This window comes from Bufo bufo, chromosome 9, assembly GCF_905171765.1.
Source record: "Bufo bufo chromosome 9, aBufBuf1.1, whole genome shotgun sequence".
NCBI classification, from domain to species: Eukaryota; Metazoa; Chordata; class Amphibia; order Anura; family Bufonidae; genus Bufo; species Bufo bufo.
In genome coordinates, this window is record NC_053397.1 from 196,455,345 (window position 1) to 196,475,666 (window position 20,322).

General features: G+C 47.9%; 1 protein-coding gene across 1 annotated transcript in view; it reads right to left on the reverse strand.

Moving 5' to 3' along the window:
* Positions 1 to 145: 145 nt before the first annotated feature.
* Positions 146 to 20,322, reverse strand: part of LEXM (lymphocyte expansion molecule) — a 30,980-nt gene continuing 10,803 nt past the window's right edge. The window contains exons 7-10 of the mRNA XM_040407239.1: positions 9,571 to 9,738; positions 7,317 to 7,445; positions 3,646 to 3,776; positions 146 to 639 (exon numbers count right to left, since the gene is read on the reverse strand). Coding sequence (XP_040263173.1) covers positions 549 to 639; positions 3,646 to 3,776; positions 7,317 to 7,445; positions 9,571 to 9,738 — 519 coding nt within the window. The 3' untranslated portion in view covers positions 146 to 548. The remainder of the gene's footprint in view (positions 640 to 3,645; positions 3,777 to 7,316; positions 7,446 to 9,570; positions 9,739 to 20,322) is intronic.

The following is a 20,322-nucleotide window of genomic DNA, read 5'->3' on the forward strand; positions in this document are numbered from 1 at the left end:
TCCATTCCGCCTCTCCGGATTTGCGGATCCGTTGAAGTGAATGGGTCTGCATCTGGGATGCAGAATGCCCACGGAACGGCACCCGTGTACTGCGGGTCCGCAATACGGCAACTGGCAGCACAGGAGGCCTTATACTTATACTCGCTCGTCTGAAATGGAACTTGCAGAGGGAAAACTGAAATAGGGAGAATACAGGTCACAAAATGGTGAGAAATTGTGTTATTCCTTATGTACACACACGATAAGTCACCTGAAATGACCGGTACACTCCAACTTCTTGTAAATCATTTTTCCCAGGACAACTTTAATTAAATACACACATCATGAGATTTCTAAACAGCAAATAATTTCAATTCCCGAGTCTAAAATTACACACAAAATCTTACATCTATGCAAGTAAATAGATCTTTGCACAGATATTATATTTATATATTATAATTTTATGCCCTTAGCTTGTTCCTTACTGCAAACACATTTCAATAATTTCACATGATAAAACATTGCACGTTCTCCAGTCACTATTTTAATGTCTGTAGCTACGGTGAGCCTCATGCTGAATGTGGTGGAGCCACAGACTCCTGTGCAGATGATAAAAGGTTCCGAGTAGACGAGGACGTGTGCGACTTCTGGATGCGTTCCCTAGAAGAACAGAGAGCACAATTTAAAATGTAGTCATTAGGAGACTGATCATGGGGGGGGGGGGGGGGGGGCAGACCCAAAGTTGGATCCCCACCCATTATAAATTACTCCTCTCACTTTGCAGAAATGTATTGCTTGAACAATGCTGCTGTGCTACAGGACTTTATCAGCTGCGGTAGTACGTTCCCTCTACAGAACCAGAGACTGCTTTTAATTCCCTGTTTAGGTAAGGCCTCATTCACATGTTCGTGATGACATCAGAGGTTCCTCTGTGAAGATCTGTTGTGTGTCTATTTTTTTTGCCCTCCTTGTGTCATCCGTATTTCCTACCACTGGCTTGTGAAAACCACCAAACATGGATGCCATCTGGGTTATGTCCGTGTTTTTTCATAGACTATAATGGGTGCGATTGGTCCGTAAACATGGACAAAAGTAGGGCATGGTGGTGTAACCTTGGACCCCTACGCCGTGGTAAATCACAGATGTGTGAATACACACATTAAAACCAATGGGTATGTGAGCTGTCCATGAAGAACAAGGACAGCATATCCACCATTCACTGACGTCTGAATAAAGCTTTATTCACACGTCCATATTTAAATCCGTGAGCAGGTGGTCAGTGATGCCTCTGTGAAGCTGTCCGTCAAGGATCCGTATTGGGTCTGCGTGTCCGTTTTTTGCTGTCCGTGTGCCAACCCTGTTTCACTGACACTGCACAACTGAAAAATAATTTTCTAAGCATCTCTTCCTAATGATCCGTGAAACACAGATGGCATCCGTGGTTTTCATGGACCCATAGACTATAATGGGCATAATGAATCCATAAACACGGACAAAATAGAGCATGCATCCGTGCTAAAACACTGATGTGTGAATACACACATTAAAATGAATGGCGATGTGTGCTCTCCATGGAGAATACATACAGCACACGTCCGTGGAAAACTGAAGTGTAAATGAGGCTTAAGGCCAGGTTCACTTCATGTTTGTGATGTACCATTTACAATCAGGTCCATAAATATTGGGACACATTTCTAACATTTTTGGCTCTATACACCACCACAAAGGATTTGAAATGAAACGAACAGGATGTGCTTTACCTGCAGACTGTCAGCTTTAATTTGAGGGTATTTACATTCAAATCAGGTGAACGGTGTAAGAATCACAACAGTTTGCATATGTGCCTCCCACTTGTTAAGGAACCAAAAGTAATGGGACAATTGGCTTCTCAGCTGTTCCATGGCCAGGTGTGTGTTATTCCCTCATTATCCCAATTACAATGAGCAGATAAAAGGTCCAGAGTTCATTTCCAGTCTGCTATTTGCATTTGGAATCTGTTGCTGTCAACTCTCAAGATGAGATCCAAAGAGCTGTCACCATCAGTGAAGCAAGCCATCATTAGGCTGAAACAAACCGATCAGAGAGATAGCACAAACATTAGGTGCGGCCAAAACAACTGTTTGGAACATTCTTAAAAAGAAGGAACGCACCGGTGAGCTCAGAAACACCAAAAGACCTGGAAGACCACGGAAAACAACTGTGGTGGATGACCGAAGAATTCTTCCCCTGGTGAAGAAAACACCCTTCACAATAGTTGGCCGGATCAAGAACACTCTCCAGGAGGTAGGTGTATGTGTGTCAAAGTCAACAATCAGGAGAAGACTTCACCAGAGTGAATACAGAGGGTTCACCACAAGATGTAAACCATTGGTGAGCCTCAAAAACAGGAAGGTCAGATTAGAGTTTGCCAAACGACATCTAAAAAAGCCTTCACAGTTCTGGAACAACATCCTATGGACAGACGAGACCAAGATCAACTTGTACCAGAGTGATGGGAAGAGAAGAGTATGGAGAAGGAAAGGAACTGCTCATGATCCTAAGCATACCACCTCATCAGTGAAGCATGGTGGTGGTAGTGTCATGGCGTGGGCATGTATGGCTGCCAATGGAACTGGTTCTCTTGTATCTATTGATGATGTGACTGCTGACAAAAGCAGCAGGATGAATTCTGAAGTGTTTCGGGCAATATTATCTGCTCATATTCAGCCAAATGCTTCAGAACTCATTGGACGGCGCTTCACAGTGCAGATGGACAATGACCCAAAGCATACTGCAAAAGCAACCAAAGAGTTTTTTAAGGGAAAGAAGTGGAATGTTATGCAATGGCCAAGTCAATCACCTGCCCTGAATCCGGTTGAGCATGCATTTCACTTGCTGAAGACAAAACTGAAGGGAAAATGCCCCAAGAACAAGCAGGAACTGAAGACAGTTGCAGTAGAGGCCTGGCAGAGCATCACCAGGGATGAAACCCAGCGTCTGGTGATGTCTATGCGTTCCAGACTTCAGGCTGTAATTGACTGCAAAGGATTTGCAACCAAGTATTAAAAAGTGTAAGTTTGATTTATGATTATTATTATGTCCCATTACTTTTGGTTCCTTGACAAGTAGGAGGCACATATGCAAACTGTTGTCATTCCTACACCGTTCACCTGATTTGGATGTAAATATCCTCAAATTAAAGCAGACAGTCTGCAGGTAAAGCACATCTTGTTCGTTTCATTTCAAATCCATTGTGGTGGTGTATAGAGCCAAAAATGTTAGAATTGTGTTGATGTCCCAAAATTTATGGACCTAACTGTAGCAAGTACGCTGGAAAATCTCTCAGCATACACACTTGTCCCTATAATTATATTAGCCTAATGGGGGGGGCCTCCATCTGGCCAGTATATATTTGTAGAATAATAAATAAAAAAAAGATAGAATAGCTAATTCATTCAAAGGTACCGGTATATACATATATAGATTATAAATAGTGTAAAAAAAGCAATTTTAAAAATGTACTAAAAATGTAATTCATGCCAGATCATAATATAGAAAATGTGTCTTACCTGTAATTTTACTTTCCTCGAGTCTAAAGGCAACACAAAGCAGGATGAATGTGCTGCCTGAGGACGATGAGGAAATTATATAGTGACCAGTAGGTGGATATGACCAGGTTGCACTTACTGTAGAACTTTGTCTCTTTCAAAATTTGATAAATAGCGCCCTGTCTTTGAAATAAATGATGTTCGGAAGCAAGTTGCCGTTTTGCCCCGTGCAGGTTTATCTATATTATATCGACCGACGCCAACTGGGTTCTGCAAGATGAAAAGGACTAAAGATTATTCACTGTTATTTGGAAACGTTTTGGGATTTTCTTTTAATGTCATCATTCAAAGACTTGACATGCATTCATTTTTATGGTATACAAAGGTTTCTGTATAGAAATCCATATGTTTTTGTACAAACTTATGTAAGGCTCAGACTATATTCACACCGTGTTTCGTTTTAATGCATCGGAGGGATGTCTTCTCCTTAGGAAGAGTGGCAAGTAGGCGTATGGAGTCTTAAAGGCCAGGCAAGGCATCTCTGGGAAAATACGGTATGCAAATGAGCTCTCTTTCCAAAAAGAAAGCTGAGTCTGATGCCACCAGATGTAAGGTAGCTATTCTATAAGTCAATGCTCGACTAAACAAGCCTCAAGACATAATTTAGGATGAGGTACTTAGAAGTACCAGTACCTTATCTTCAAGCATCTATTTCAGTGTGATTGCCCCTGATTAGTGCAGAGCAGAGTGCACTGTCTTAAGTGGGTGAGAGGCTTTTCTCAGGAACCACAATGATGGGGGGGGGGGGGTGAGGGGGTCTAGGGTGGAGAATACTTCTGCTTGTGGAGAGCACCTAGAAGGTGTAAGTTATGTCTCAAGGCCTGTTTAAAAGGCTGAACATCGACTTATAGTATGGCTACCTTGAATCTGTTGGCATTAGAGGCTCAGTTTTCTTTTCTTTTTGGAAGAGCGCTAATTTGCATGCATTGGCCTAGATTTACTAATCCTAAAGATGGCGTAAGCATTGGCAGGCGGCCTACACCTGCACCAGATTTATCACAGGGGCTCGGGCTGGATGATAAATGCGGTGCAGGGACGGACACTTTTCTCTGACCCTATACCAACTATGGCTTAACTTACTCGGAGACAGATTTTTACGCCAGAATTGCCCTAAAATTGTGTTAGGCCCGCCCCTTTCCCATGAAGCCACACCTACTGTAAGCTAAGTTCTTCCCTTCTTGGTTATTTCAGAAAAAAAGTGTATAACGCTTGGTGTGCCAATTATATTATATGGATGCAAAAAAACAAAACAAAAAAAAAGTCCAAGTTTATGTAGGGTGGGGAGAGGATGTGGATGAAACAAAGGAAAACGAGGGCTGCGGCCCTCCAGCTGTTGTAAAACTATAACTCCCACCATGCCCTGCTGTAGGCTGATAGCTGTAGTCAGTCTGGGCATGCTGGGAGTTGTAGTTTTGCAACAGCTGGAGGGCCGCAGGTTGAGCATGCCTGTTTTAAATCATAAGAGCCAAGCCAATTTAACTGAAAGGGAAAGGCCTCTTTCACACTTGCGTTGTCCGGATCCGGCGTGTACTCCACTTGCCGGAATTACACGCCGGATCCGGAAAAACGCAAGTGTACTGAAAGCATTTGAAGACGGAACCGTCTTCCAAATGCGTTCAGTGTTACTATGGCACCCAGGACGCTATTAAAGTCCTGGTTGCCATAGTAGGAGAGGGAAGCGGGGGAGCGGTATACTTACAGTCCGTGCGGCTCCCGGGGCGCTCCAGAATGACGTCAGAGCGCCCCATGCGCATGGATGACGTGATCCATGTGATCACATGATCCATGCGCTTGGGGCGCCCTGACGTCACTCTGGAGCGCCCGGGGAGCCGCACGGACGGTAAGTATACTGCTCCCCCGCTCCCCGCTACACTTTACCATGGCTGCCAGGACTTTAGCGTCCCGGCAGCCATGGTAACCACTCTGAAAAAGCTAAATGTCGGCTCCGGCAATGCGCCGAAACGACGTTTAGCTTAAGGCCGGATCCGGATCAATGCCTTTCAATGGGCATTAATTCCGGATCCGGCCTTGCGGCAAGTGTTCCGGATTTTTGGCCGGAGCAAAAAGCGCAGCATGCTGCGGTATTTTCTCCGGCCAAAAAACGTTCCGTTCCGGAACTGAAGACATCCTGATGCATCCTGAACGGATTTCTCTCCATTCAGAATGCATTAGGATAATCCTGATCAGGATTCTTCCGGCATAGAGCCCCGACGACGGAACTCTATGCCGGAAGACAAGAACGCAAGTGTGAAAGAGCCCAAACAAAGATCATTACTGATCCCATGTGGTAACAGTTTTCATAAAAGACAAGAAAGTGCAGGCACTTAGATATAAATGCAGAATCCTGAGAGGTGGCTCTACACATTGAGCCAAACATGGATTTTATACATTCACATACAGCACGTACTCAGTTTTCCTGCCACATGCATAATCAACTGTATAAGTACAGCAAAAAAAAACAAACTGTGTATGTAGTTGGAACCAAAGTCCAGTTCGGGTCCAAGTTTTAAAATGTTTTTTTTTTTCACTTTGAAAATCAAATATCGAAGTCTTTAGCGAAGCGACTTTGGATATAGGATCCGAAGCGAGCTTCGCTCATTACTATTAGGCCTCCTGCACACGGCCGTTTTTATTCCCCGTTTACTGGCTGTTTTTTGCGTTCCGTATACGGTCCGTATACGGAACCATTCATTTCAATGGTTCCGCAAAAAAAATAGAAAAGTACTCCGTATGCATTCCGTTTCCGTATTTCCGTTTTTCCGTTCCGTTTTAACATAGAACATGTCCTATTATTGCCCGCAAATCACGGTCCGTGGCTCCATTCAAGTCAATGGATCCGCAAAAAAAAAACGGAACACATACGGAAATGCATCCGTATGTCTTCCGTTTCCGTTCCGTTTTTTCCTGAACCATCTATTGAAAATGTTATGCCCAGCCCAATTTTATCTATGTAATTATTGTATACTGTACATGCCATACGGAAAAACGGAACGGAAAAACGGAACAGAAACGGAAACAAAAAACGGAACAACGGATCCGTGAAAAACGGACCGCAAAACACTGAAAAAGCCATACGGTCGTGTGCAATAGGCCCTAGGCTACATTCACACGTCAGTATTTTTATATATCCCGATTTTCGGTCCGTTTTTTGCGGATCCGTTGTTCCTGAAAATGTTTCCGTATGTCATCCGTTTTTTCCGGATCCGCAAAAAACGGAAACATGTATAAATTTCAATAAGCAAATAAAGTTGTTTGGATTTCTTTGAAAAAAAATTGAAAAAAAAAAAAAAGTGAATAAAAAAGTTTATAAAATAAAAATTTAATTTCCAGGAACGGAATCCGCATAAAACGGATGACATACGTAATGACATACGAATGTCTTCAGTTTTTTGCGGATCCATTGACTTTGTATTGTACCAGGATCCGATTTTTGCGGAAAAGAATAGGACAAGTTTTATATTTTTTCGGACATGCGGAACGGAACAACGGAAACGGACAGCACACATTGTGCTGTCCGATTTTTTTCCAGGACCCATTGAAAATAAATGGGTACAGAACTGGTCCAGATCTGTTCCGCATAAAACGGAACAGATCAGGAAAGAAAAAACGGACGTGTGAATGGACCCTTAGATAGCTGTGGGCACATTACAGTATGCATTTTTATTTATTGTATAGGACACATCTGATGTGTGGAACAAATATTACCCCTATATCTTGTACACCAAGTATACAGAGGGCAATAACACTTACCGTGCCTCCAAAAAGTAGCCTGCATGACTTTCTATCAAATCTCTTAGCCGATGTTAAGAAGGGCGCTGATGATGTCCGTACAGAGGCAAAGAGCGGCTTTGTTTCATAGGAGCCAGGGCCTGGAGAATTCTGTAAGAAAATCCCGAAAGTAAAAGATCCAGCAGTACCAGATGCACATCTCAGAAATGTATATAAAACCCAGGGCCCCTGCCCCATTTAAAGTTATCCTCCTCTAATATATGTGTTGCTGCACTTTCAGTAAGCTATAGTTGGCGCAGCGGGCATCAAAATATACACAGGGCTTGTACCTAAAACGGCTCTTTCAGCAATACGTACCCTTCCATCGTTTTGGCGATTCTGGGATCCCGGCTGGGATCGCGTGACCGACCAACTGGCTGAGGGATCTTCCTCAGATGTCCGAACTAGATGTGCTCCTCTTTCTTCCTGTTCAGAAGCATATCCGGTCGAGACGTCAGAGGAATAGCCCGCAGGCGGTCACATGATCCCAGCCGGGAAAAAGGAATTTGCAGAGGGTAAGTACTGCTGAAAGAGCCATTTTAGGTACGGGCCCGGAGATCCGTTTTAAGGGTACGACAACATGGCGCAGTCATGGGCATTTGGGACGCAGGCGTGGTGTAGTTGAGTACCGTGTGGCCAATTAGGCCACAGCAGCCTCTTATTTAAAGGGAACCTGTCATGTGGATATTTGATTATAATCTAACTAATTATATACAATCATTAACTACTAAAAAGTGCCTTAGATGTATTCACTTACTGGTGTGACAGATGGTTACCTCATAATATACACACAAAGATGCCACATGCTAATTTGAGTCCAGCATGATGTCAATGAGTCCAGCGTTTATTTAATTCAGAGCTATAGCCACTCCTCTGCCCACCTGCTGCTGATTCATATGGAAAATAACTGTCAATCAGCAGCAGGTAGGCGGGGAGAGTCAGGAGCTCATGAATATTCATGACTCATCATTATCAGCTGGAGCTTTTCAATACAAGATGTTGGCAGATTGACTGGGTCAATTAAAGAAAGTGACCCAGCATTGTGCTAAGAGAATCAGTCACTTATTTATGTTGCCCTTAGTTAGGACACCATAAAACTGGTGACAGGTAACCTTTAACTAATGAATACCGCACTGAATAGCACTTTCAAGACCATGCAGCTATCAACAATGCAGACCCATTGAACAGAGGCAGCTGCAGCCTAATTAGCCACACAGTACTCGACCGCGTCGTCCCGCACACCCCACGACCACGCCGCGTGGCCGTACCCTTAGGCCTCATGCACACGGCCGTTGTGTGGCCGTTCCGTGCATTGGGGACCGCAATTTGGATGGGTCCATGATCCGTTCGCACCGCAAAAAAATAGAACATGTTCTATTTTTTTGTGGTGCGGAGGCACGGACAGAAACACCACGTTCCGCACTGCAGCTCCGGATTGCGGACCCATTCAAGTGAATGGGTCTGCATCCGTGATGCCGGGAGCACACGGCCAGTGCCCGCATACTGCGGACCCGCTGTTTGCGGGCCGCAATACAGCCACGGCCGGGCAACGGCCATGTGCATGAGGCCTAAGGGAGTGACAGTATCCAACGCAATGTCTTCCATTGATCGGGTATTGTAAACCGTAATATTTTCGCTCACTTGATTTTCAACAAAATTGAGACTTTCTAAGGAATATTAATGTTATCTTGGGCATGGCTGTTCAGCACCAAACTATAAGGACAGCCGCAGTTCCAACAGACTGAACTAGTGCTAGGGATCAATGACTCTCCCCTAGCACTTCATGTACACATCATACGACTTATCCCCCCCCTTCTATCCCTTCCACTTCATTAGGTTCAGCATATGTTGTCGGTGCAGAGAGGGGAGAAAGCTGCTGCCAGACACCTCTGATGGCAGCCTATCTACCTCCAGAACAAAAGGACTGGGTGTGAAAATTCAACATGCCTCCTCTTTCACATGATGTTGGGTAGCACCATACACATAAGACAGTCAGCCGGTACTGCCAAATAGTGGGTTCTTATGTGTTTTAGAGCCTTTCTACTGCTTGGATTTACCCAGGAAAGATGGCTGCCAGCGCTCTGCTAGAGTCAGAAATATAAAGAAAGAATGACTTTTATATAAATAATGGGTTGGTTAGAAGTAGACAAAGCAAGATGCTGGCAGAAGACATTTACACACAAAATCTTACAAAGCAGAATGCAGCCGCATCTTCTGCCTCTTTTCCGATACTTACAATGGGTCGGGGCCGGTGGGTGAGGGAGCTGCAGAATACTCTCTCTGTTGGGACTTTTGGATACTGAGGAATTTTCCCAAACTTTCCATTCTTCTTTTTCTGGTCATTTTCCAATTCTTCGATAAATGATTTGACTTTATATTGTCCGGGCTCTGACTGGCTATTTTTCTGTGTATGTAATAAAAAGTTACCCATTTAGCTGTCACATTTTCATCTGGTGTTTATGAAACCAAAAATAAGTGATATTATTTCATCTACTAATTTTAATTCCTACCAAAATCACCAGCATCACTGTTATTACAACCCCCACAGTGTTTGCCATACAGCTTCCTTAACCCCTTAAGGACTCGGCCCTATTTCACCTTCTGGACTTGGCAATGTTTTGCAAATCTGACCAGTGTCACTTTAAGTGCTGATAACTTTAAAACGCTTTGACTTATCCAGGCCATTCTGAGACTGTTTTTTCGTCACATATTGTACTTCATGACACTGGTAAAATGAAGTAAAAAAATATCTTTTTTATTTATAAAAAAATACCAAATTTACCAAAAATCTGTAAAAAATTAAAATTTTCCAATTTTCAATTTCTCTACTTCTATAATACATAGTAATACCTCCAAAAATAGTTATTACTTTACATTCCCCATATGTCTACTTCATGTTTGGATCATTTTGGGAAGGATATTTTATTTTTTACAAGGCTTAGAAGTTTAGAAGCAAATCTTGAAATTTTTCTGAAATTTTCAAAAACCCAATTTTTCAGGTCCAGTTCAGGTCTGAAGTCACTTTGCGAGGCTTACATAATAGAAACCACCCAAAAATGACCCCATTCTATAAACTACACCCCTCAAGGTATTCAAAACTGATTTTACAAACGTCGTTAACCCTTTAGGTGTTCTACAAGAATTAATGGAAAATAGAGATACAATTTCAGAATTTCACTTTTTTGGCAGATTTTCCATTTTAATAATTTTTTTCCAGTTACAAAGCAAGGGTTAACAGCCAAACCAAACTCAATATTTATGGCCCTGATTCTGTAGTTTACAGAAACACCCCATATGTGGTCGTAAACCGCTGTACGGGCACACGGCAGGGCGCAGAAGGAAAGGAATGCCATACGGTTTTTGGAAGGCAGGTTTTGCTGGACTGTTTTTTTTTTACACTATGTCCCATTTGAAGCCCCCCTGATGCACCCCTAGAGTAGAAACTCCAAAAAAGTGACCCCATTTTAGAAACTACGGGATAGGGTGGCAGTATTGTTGGTACTAGTTTAGGGTACATATGATTTTTAGTTGCTCTAGATCAGTGGTGGGCAACCTTTTTTTTCAACTGAGCCAAATCTCGCCAAAACCACGATTGAAATTTATTTTGAGAGCCACATTTTTAAAACCGAAAATACATAGGATGGTACACTGTTTTTAGTTTCAATAAGTTTTTATTGAGAATATTGGATGACGCACTGTTATTTATCTGTGGAAGACGCACTGGTATTGATCTGTGGATGACGCACTGGTATTTATCTGTGGATGACGCATATATGGCATCTTATGTGTGTGTAAATAGTATTATAAAATTAGTGGGGCTCATCATGGATATTTTAAGCAAGGTTCTCCACCTTGATGGATACACCCAAACAGTAGGCAAGAAGTAAAAGTAATAAAACGGGCATGCACACATTGCACTGGCTCTGCAGTCAAGTTGAATAAAAGTAAAAAATGACAACATAAAATGAAATAAAAATCAAGATACAACTAAAAAAGTACATATAAAAGTATGTGAAAACACACTCAAATAGTCCTCACTGGTACTGTTATATATTGACCTCAGAACCTGGCCACTAACTTATTTTGCTGGCTCCTAGATTACGATATTCCGCAATTTTATGTCCACACTCCCCTTTTCACATCAACCCTTTTTATGTCAATCCCACAATGTCACATTTCTCCCCTCATGTCACATTTCTGCCCCTCCATGTCACATTTCTCCCCCCTCATGTCACATTCCCCCCCCCCCCCTCTCCATGATGGCCATCACGCCTTTCTTTTTACCCTGCCCTGTTCCCATCTCTTATTTCCATAGTTAGGCACACTTAATTCATAATCACCACCCCCCCTCCCATGATGGCCATCAGTCACCCCTTTCTTTTTGCCCTGTTCACAGTTCACATCTCTCATATGAGTACATAATTCATAATCATCCCCCCCCCCTCCATGATGGCCATCAGTCACCCCTTTCATTTGTCTCTCCCTGGCCCTGCCCACATCTCTCATTTCCAAGTTCCAGAGGCATATAGTTCATATTCATCCCCTCCCCACTCCATTCCCCCCCAACCCTTCCTTTTTCTGTCACAGAAATTGAGTCCCCAGAGGCAGGCAGGCCAGGCCATTGCTACACCTACCGGATGACACGCTGCTGATTTGGGAGGCACAGTCTTCTTCTGAGGGCGGCAGACAGAGAGAGGATGCTGCCTCGCCGCTACACAGAAAGTCACGCCCCCCCTATACCACATGACCCGACTGGAGCTGTGTGGAGCCGGGGCACACAGGGCGCGCACTGACAGAGGCTAGCTGCAGAGTCCTGACTTTTGGGGCGGCCGCCCGAGAGGAGGGAGGGGAGCGGGCGCTCGGCACACAGAAGAGCCGCATTAAAGTGTGTAAAGAGCCGCATGTGGCTCGCGAGCCGCGGCTTGCCGACCACTGCTCTAGATTACACTTTTTGTGAGGCAAGGTAACAAGAAATAGCTGTTTTGGCACCGTTTTTTTTTTTGTTATTTACAACAATCATGTTTTACAAAAATCATGTTTTAGTGTTTCCATATTCTGAGAGCCATAATTTTTTCAGTTTTTGGGCGATTACCTTGGGTAGGGTATGGTTTTTGCGGGATGAGATAACGGTTTTATTGGCACTATTTTGGGGTGCGTGTGACTTTTTATTCGCTTGCTATTACACTTTTTGTAAAGTAAGGTGACAAAAAATTGCTTTTTTTACACCGTTTTTTTTTCGGTATTCACCTGAGGGGTTAGGTCATGTGATATTTTTATAGAGCAGGTTATTATGGACGCTGCGATACATAATATGTATACTTTCTTTTTATTTATGTAAGTTTTACACAATAACAGCTTTTTTAAAACAAAAAAAATGATGTTTTAGTGTCTCCATATTCTGAGCCATATATTTTTTTTTTTGGGCGATTGTCTCAGGTAGGGGCTCATTTTTTGCCGGATAGGGTGACGGTTAGATTGGTACTATTTTGGTGGGCAAATGCCTTTTTGATCTCTTGCTGTTGTACTTTGTGTGATGTAAGGTGACAAAAAAATTGTTTATTTAGCACAGTTTTGATTTTTTATGGTGTTCATCTGAGGGGTTAGGTCATGTGATATGTTTAAAGAGCCGGTCGATACGGACGCGGCGATACCTAATATGTATACTTTCCCCCCCCCCCCCTAATTTTTACCAATTTCTTTTAACTTTATTTGGGGAAAATGATGTTTTTGTTTATTTTTACTTGAAACTTTTAATTTTTTGGGGGGGGGGGGGGAAACTTTATTTTTTCAACATTTTTTTCACTTTATTTTTTGTCCCACTTTGGGACTTGAACTTTTGGGGGTCTAATCCCCTTTACAATGCATTCCAATACTTCTGTATTGGAATGCATTGGCTGTATGAGTAATACTGTGTGTATTACTCATACAGCTTCCGGGGCCTGTGAGATCCAGGGGGCTGGATCTCACAGGCTCGTCACCGGAAGGCAGCGCGATGCCTTCCTTAGACATCGCGCTGCCTTCCATGCCATCGGGTCCCCCCTACAGCCGCATGGGGACCCGATGGCACCGCCTCCCGCCGCTGCCGCACAAGGTAAAAGCCGCAAACCGCAGGTCTGAATTGACCTGCGGTTTGCGGCGATCGCCGACACGGGGGGGGGTCACGGGACCCCCCTCGGCGTTGTGACAGGATGCCCGCTGAATGATTTAAGCGGACATCCTGTTCCGATTAACCCCCGCCGCGCCGCAATCGCGTTTTAAAGTTAGGACGTATCGGTACGCCCTGGTTCCTTAAGGACTCGGGAAACAGGGCGTACCGGTATGCCCTAAGTCCCTAAGGGGTTAAAGGGGTTTTCCAGGCTCCTGATATTGATGACTAGTGATGAGTGAAGCGAACTTCGGATGCTACATGACATCCGATGACTTTGTTCAAAACTTCAAATTATTACTGTACGGAGATCTGTCTCCGTACAGTATTAAAATGTATGGGCTCCGATGAGCTAAAGTAGCATGAGACTTTGTTGAGTAACTTCTGTAGTTGATTTTTAAAGCGGAAAACCACTTTAAAACTTGGAACCGAATTCGGCTTCGGTTCCGACGGGCACCTCGACGTCGCGAATAACTGACTTCATTGGAGCCCATACATTTTTTAAAGCTGGCCCAGCATGCATGTGGAAACTACACTACCTGAATTGTATGGTAGCCGTCATGGCACATAACAGGTAGAATTTAGTGTTAGGAACCCGTCTTACAGAGATCGCCTTGACGTTGCGGCAGACGGGCTCAAATTATTTTGTACAAAAAGGAGACTTTTGTATTACTTACCAGTAAAGTCTCTTTCTCGCTCTTCCTTGGGGGACACAGGAAACCATGGGTATAGCTCTGCTCCCTAGGAGGCGTGACACTAAGTGAAAGCTGTAAGCCCCTCCTCCATCAGCTATACCCTTCAGCCTGGAGAGAGAGACTGCCAGTTGCGTGTCCAAGTAGTGAAAGATAACCACCAACCGGAAAAAAGAACTGTCAAGCCCCAACGGGGCAACCAAGCCGGAACCACAACTGTAAACCCAAATGAAGGGCGGGTGCTGTGTCCCCCAAGGAAGAGCGAGAAAGAGACTTTACTGGTAAGTAATACAAAAGTCTCCTTTTCTCGCCCATATTCCTTGGGGGACACAGGAAACCATGGGACGTTCCAGAGCAGTCCCAGAAGGGAGGGACCAGAACAAACTAGACCAACACCAGAGGCATCAATCAACTGCCGCCTGCAACACCAGACGGCCTAAAGCAGCGTCAGCCGACGCATGAGTATGCACCCTGTAGAACTTGGTGAAGGTGTGCAAGGAGGACCAAGTGGCCGCCTTGCAAATCTGCTCCGTAGAAGCCCGATTCCTCTGAGCCCAGGAAGCCCCGACCGCTCTAGTGGAGTGAGCGGTAACACCAAGGGGCGGAACCTTGCCCTTGGCGAGATAAGCCTCAGTAACAGCCATCTTGACAAAACGGGCGATAGCAACTTTGGACGCCGCCATCCCTCTGTGCGACCCCTCCGGAACCACAAAGAGCGAGTCAGTACGCCTGAAAGAGCTGGTTACCTCCAGGTAAACCTTGAGCGCCCTGACAACGTCCAGGCGATGAAGCTTCCTCTCCCGAGGGTGGGAAGGGGAAGGACACAAAGAGGGGAGAACGATGTCCTCGTTCAGATGAAAGGCGGAGACCACCTTAGGAAGGAAGGAAGGGACCGGACGAAGAACCACCTTGTCCTGGTGGAACACTAGGAAAGGTTCCAGACAGGAGAGTGCAGCCAATTCGGACACCCTCCGAAGAGAGGTGACGGCTACAAGGAAAATAACCTTGCAGGACAGAAGTCGCAAGGAAACCGTCCGCAGAGGCTCGAAAGGAGAAGCCTGGAGCGCTGAGAGAACCAGGTTTAGGTCCCAGGGCGGTACCGGAGGGCGGTACGGGGGAACCGCGTGAGCCACGCCCTGAAGGAAGGTCTTGACAGGACCAAGGGGGGCCAGTGGGCGCTGAAACAAAATGGACAGCGCAGACACCTGACCCTTCAAAGAACTAAGACCCAGACCTTGGGCAAGTCCGCTCTGCAGGAAGGACAAAACGGTGGGGAGAGAAAAGCGGAGCGGAGGAATCCCCAGATCGGCACAGAACCCCAAATAGGTCCTCCAGGTCCTATAATAGATCCTAGAAGAGGACGGCTTACGGGCGCGGATCATGGTGCGGACGACGTCCGCAGAAAAACCCCTACGTGTCAGGACGGTGGTCTCAACAACCACGCCGTCAAACGTAGGGACCTTAAACGCGGGTGGAAGATCGGTCCCTGAGAGAGAAGATCTTCCCTGGCGGGCAGCGGCCAGGGCGCGTCTGCCAGGAGCAGCATGAGGTCGGCATACCAAGACCGGCGGGGCCAGTCCGGAGCGACCAGAATCACCGAGACGCCTTCCGCCGCGATCTTCCGAAGGACCTTGGGCAGGAGTGGGATGGGAGGGAATATGTATGGACGCGCGAAGCCTCGCCAAGGAAGAACGAGGGCGTCGGCTCCGCAAGCTCCCGGATCCCTGGCCCTGGACAGATAGGCGGGGACCTTGTGATTGAACTTGGAGGCCATGAGGTCCACGTCCGGTATGCCCCAACGAAGGCAAATGGCCTCGAACACCTCCGGGTGAAGAGACCACTCGCCGGGGTCGACGGTGGTGCGACTGAGGAAGTCCGCCGCCCAATTGTCCACCCCTGGAATAAAAATTGCAGATAGAGCCGGGACGTGGGCTTCCGCCCAACGGAGCAGCGCTGCGAGTGCCCCCCTGGTGGTTTATGTACGCCACGGCCGTGGCGTTGTCCGATTGCACACGAACTGGATGACCCTTCAGCAGATGAGTCCAGTGTCGCAGAGACAGAAGGGCCGCTCTCAGCTCCAGGACATTGATCGAGAGTTTGGACTCCGATGGAGACCAAATGCCCTGGACGGATCGGGGAGGAAACACGCCTCCCCAGCCCAAGAGACTGGCATCGGTTGTAACCACCAACCAGTTGAGCGGCAGAAAGGACCTGCCCAGAAGAGGGGACTGTAACCACCAGCGGAGAGATGACCGCACCGGAGGCGATAGATGGAAGGGATGATCCAGAGACTCCGGCGATTTGTCCCAGGAGGAGAGGATCGCCCGTTGGAGAGGGCGGGAGTGAAACTGCGCAAATAGGATCGCCTCGAAGCAGGCAACCATCTGCCCCAAGACCCGCATGCAGAAGCGGAAGGACTGTCGACGGTGGAGAAGGAGACCCCGAATCGCCCGACGGAGGGTCAGTCGTTTTTCCGAGGGAAGACGTACCTCCGCCGCTCCCGTGTCTAAAAGCATTCCCAGGAAGACCAGTTGTCTGGAGGGGGGAAGGGAGGACTTGGGGAAGTTGATGACCCAACCGAACCTCGCCAGGGTCTCTAGAGTGAGATCCACGCTGGCAACCGCTTGAGAAAGGGACGGAGCTTTGATGAGGATATCGTCCAAGTACGGTAGCAGAAAAACACCCCTGGAGCGGAGTAAGGCCAAAACCGGGGCCAGGACCTTGGTGAACACCCGGGGGGCTGTTGCCAGCCCAAAGGGAAGGGCGACAAATTGGAAGTGAAGGTCCCCCACGGCGAATCGGAGGAAGCGATGGTGACACCGCGCTACCGGAACATGGAGGTAGGCATCCTGTATATCGATGGAAGACATGAAATCTCCCCGCTCCAGGGAAGCCACCACGGAACGGAGGGACTCCATCCGAAACCGTCGAAGGAGGAGAAAACGGTTGAGCCTTTTGAGGTCCAAAATGGGCCGCACCGAACCTCCCTTCTTGGGAACTACAAAGAGGTTCGAATAGAACCCTTGGAACCTTTCCTCTAGAGGAACGGGGGTAATCACCCCCCTGTCCAGTAAGGCTTGAACAGCCGCGGAGAACGCAGCCGCGCTTTTCGGGTCCCGCGGCGGGCGGGAGCGAAAGAGCCGATCTGGAGGGAAGGACGCGAATTCGATTTTGTATCCGGAAGACACAATTTCGAGAGCCCAGGCGTCGGAGACGTGAGCCATCCAGACGTCCCTGAAAAGGAGGAGCCGGCCCCCCACCCGGGTGGGTGGGGGCGCACCTTCAGGCAGAGGACTGCTTTGCTGCGGGTGTGCGGGCAGCCTGCGGCCTGCGCCAGGAGGGCTGCGCCCGAAAAAACGGCTTCCTACGCTTATCCTGGGGAGGGGCCGAAGCGGCAGCTGCGGGGGGAGCCCCAGAGGTCCTGCGGGAGGACCGAAAACGAGACGCACCAGGGCGTCCGCGGGGGGCGCCCCTGGCTTGGGGTTGAGGAAGATGGGTGCTTTTACCACCCGTGGCCTCCGAAATAAGCTCGTCTAGGCGGACCCCGAAAAGGCGGGAACCCGCAAAAGGTAGCCCCGCCAAGGAACGTTTGGAGGCAGCGTCCGCTTTCCAAACCTTCAGCCAGAGTTCCCTCCTGACGGAAACTGCCAGGGCGGAGGAGCGTGCTATAAGGGGTCCCGCATCAAGGGAGGCCTCACAAACAAAATTCCCGGCCCGAATAATAAGCTGGGCCAAGGAACGTAGGTCCTGGATGGGGACGTCCGAGTCCAACTCCTGTTCCAGCTGCACACCCCAAGCAGAGATTGCTTTACCTGCCCAGGCAGAGGCAAAAACCGGTCTGAGGGCAGAACCGGAGGCAGCAAAAATGCCCTTGGAAAGGGTCTCCATGCGACGGTCCTCCGCTGACTGAAGAGAGGACCCGTCGGGATGGCCGTGTTCTTTGACAGACGGGCCACAGGGGGGTCCACCTTGGGTGGGGACGACCAGGTGGCCACGACATCGGCTGGAAAAGGATACCAAATATCCAGCTTCTTGGGGTTGACAAAACGGGCGTCCGGGCGAGCCCAAGCCTTAGACACCACGGAGGAGAAATCAGAGTGGATTGGAAAGACTTTTGAGGCCTGCCTGGGTCTGATAAAGGAGACGCTAGCTGCGTCAGAGCTAGGGGGGTCATCTTGCACCTTAAAGGTGTCACGAATATCAGAGATGAGTTGACCCATCGCTGAGGCTAGCTTGGACGGCAGGGCCGAGTCCATTTCCAAATCCAAAGCCGCCAATTCACCTTCAGAGGGCGAATCCTTTGGAGAGGAGAGGCCCGTCTGAGTGCGCACGCGTGGCGGGGAGAGGGAGGCATCCGAGGAGGAGGCTCGCTCTACTCTAAAACGCTTCTGAGAGTGCCTAGCTCGGGAAGGGTCACTAAGAGAGGGTGAACCCGCCGCAGCGGCAGAAGCGGTGGACCCGGAGGGCGCGACAGTAAGAGTGGCGTCCTGCGGGGTAGGCGGCCTGTCTATTAGGCGGCCCACGACATGGGTGAGGCTTTCCACGGCCTGGGACAGGGATCTAGCCCAGTCAGAGGAAACAGGGAGCGACACAGCGGGCGACTGAGGCTGCGGTGGAGCTCGGCATGCAGGACAGTGCGGATCAGACTGCCCCCTGGGAAAGGGTTCCCTACAAGCGGTACAGGCATGGTACCAAGGCTTGGCAGCTGCAGAAGGGTCTGACATGGTAGGAAAAAAAGTTTCACTTAAAGTGGGAGACCCCAGGGAAAAAACGGAACGGGGATTACACCCAAGCAGCAGTACTGGAGGCACGGAGGGGGTTAACAGTCCTACCAGACCCGCGGACAGTGCAAGCGGCAGCAGCAAGGGCAGCAGACTGAAGGAGGCTGTGGAGGAGTGGCAGCAGGCACGGAGATGAAGAGCTTCAGGATCGGACGGCAGAGAGGATTCCACGCAGCACTAGAGATGTGGAGCCCGACGAAACAGGAAGTAGCGGAGCGCATGTAGGAAGCTCCGCCCCCCCCTGCCGCGCTGAAGGAGAAGGCAGAGCCGCGCGCGCGCGGCAAAATGATTTAACCCCCGAGGAAGATGAAGTGCCGGCCAAGATAAAATGGCGCCGTTCGCGCCAAGTAAGCGGCCCCCGCCGCGCCTGGATGTGGCAGACGGCCTCCTGCCCACAGCCGTCCCCCTGATGCCCTGCCGCTAGAGAAGACCGAAGTCCCCCCCAAATGATGCCCGGTAAAGTTGCCGGTCCAGTTATGCACGTGGGGGGGGGGCGATGATGGAAAAAACGCTTGCTTTCAAGCGTAGACGTAGCAGCGGTGGGAGGGAGGGAAGGGGAGGCTGGAGCAGCCACTCTCACCATCCGCTGTCTTCACCCTCAATCCATCCAGCAGGGTCGCCCCTTCAGCTACTGGCACCGCAGTGGCAGGAAGCCGGGGGAGGGACTTGGCGTGCGGGCGACCCTTGAGCTGGCGGGACGCAGGGGAGCGAGGCTGCCCTGGTCCACCTTGTCTTCTGTGGGGGAGGCGGCAGTGCGGCATTACCGGCACTGGCGCAACTCAACCCCGGGAGAAACAGAAGGGTCTAGTGCGCCTCTGTTGTCCCTGCAAGTAGAAAAAAAAACGAATTAAAAACAACAAATAACGCAAAAAAAAAAAAAATAATTTTAGGAAAGCAACCCTGCCTAAGCAGGGAGTGTCTTGCCTCCTTGGACACTAAGCAAAAACTGGCAGTCTCTCTCTCCAGGCTGAAGGGTATGCTGATGGAGGAGGGGCTTAACAGTCTTCACTTAGTGTCACGCCTCCTATGGAGATGAGCTATACCCAAGGTCTTCTGTGTCCCCCAAGGAATATGGGCGAGAAATGTATTTGCCAAGCATCTCTACTTTATAAGTATAGCACTAGCAATTATTATGCATTTTTGTACTTTATTTTGGTTTGCAGAGAGCTGTTGCATTGCATGTTTTGTTTTACAGGAGATGGACCTCCGTACAGTATTAATCCAAAGTTTTGAACAAAGCAACTTTTCAGTCATCACTACTGATGACTTATCCTCAGGAAAGGCGATCAATATTCAATCAATAGGACCCCTACCGATCAGCTGTTTCCTGCAGCCTCCGGCGCACAACTCCGTTCAAAGTGTAGTGGCTG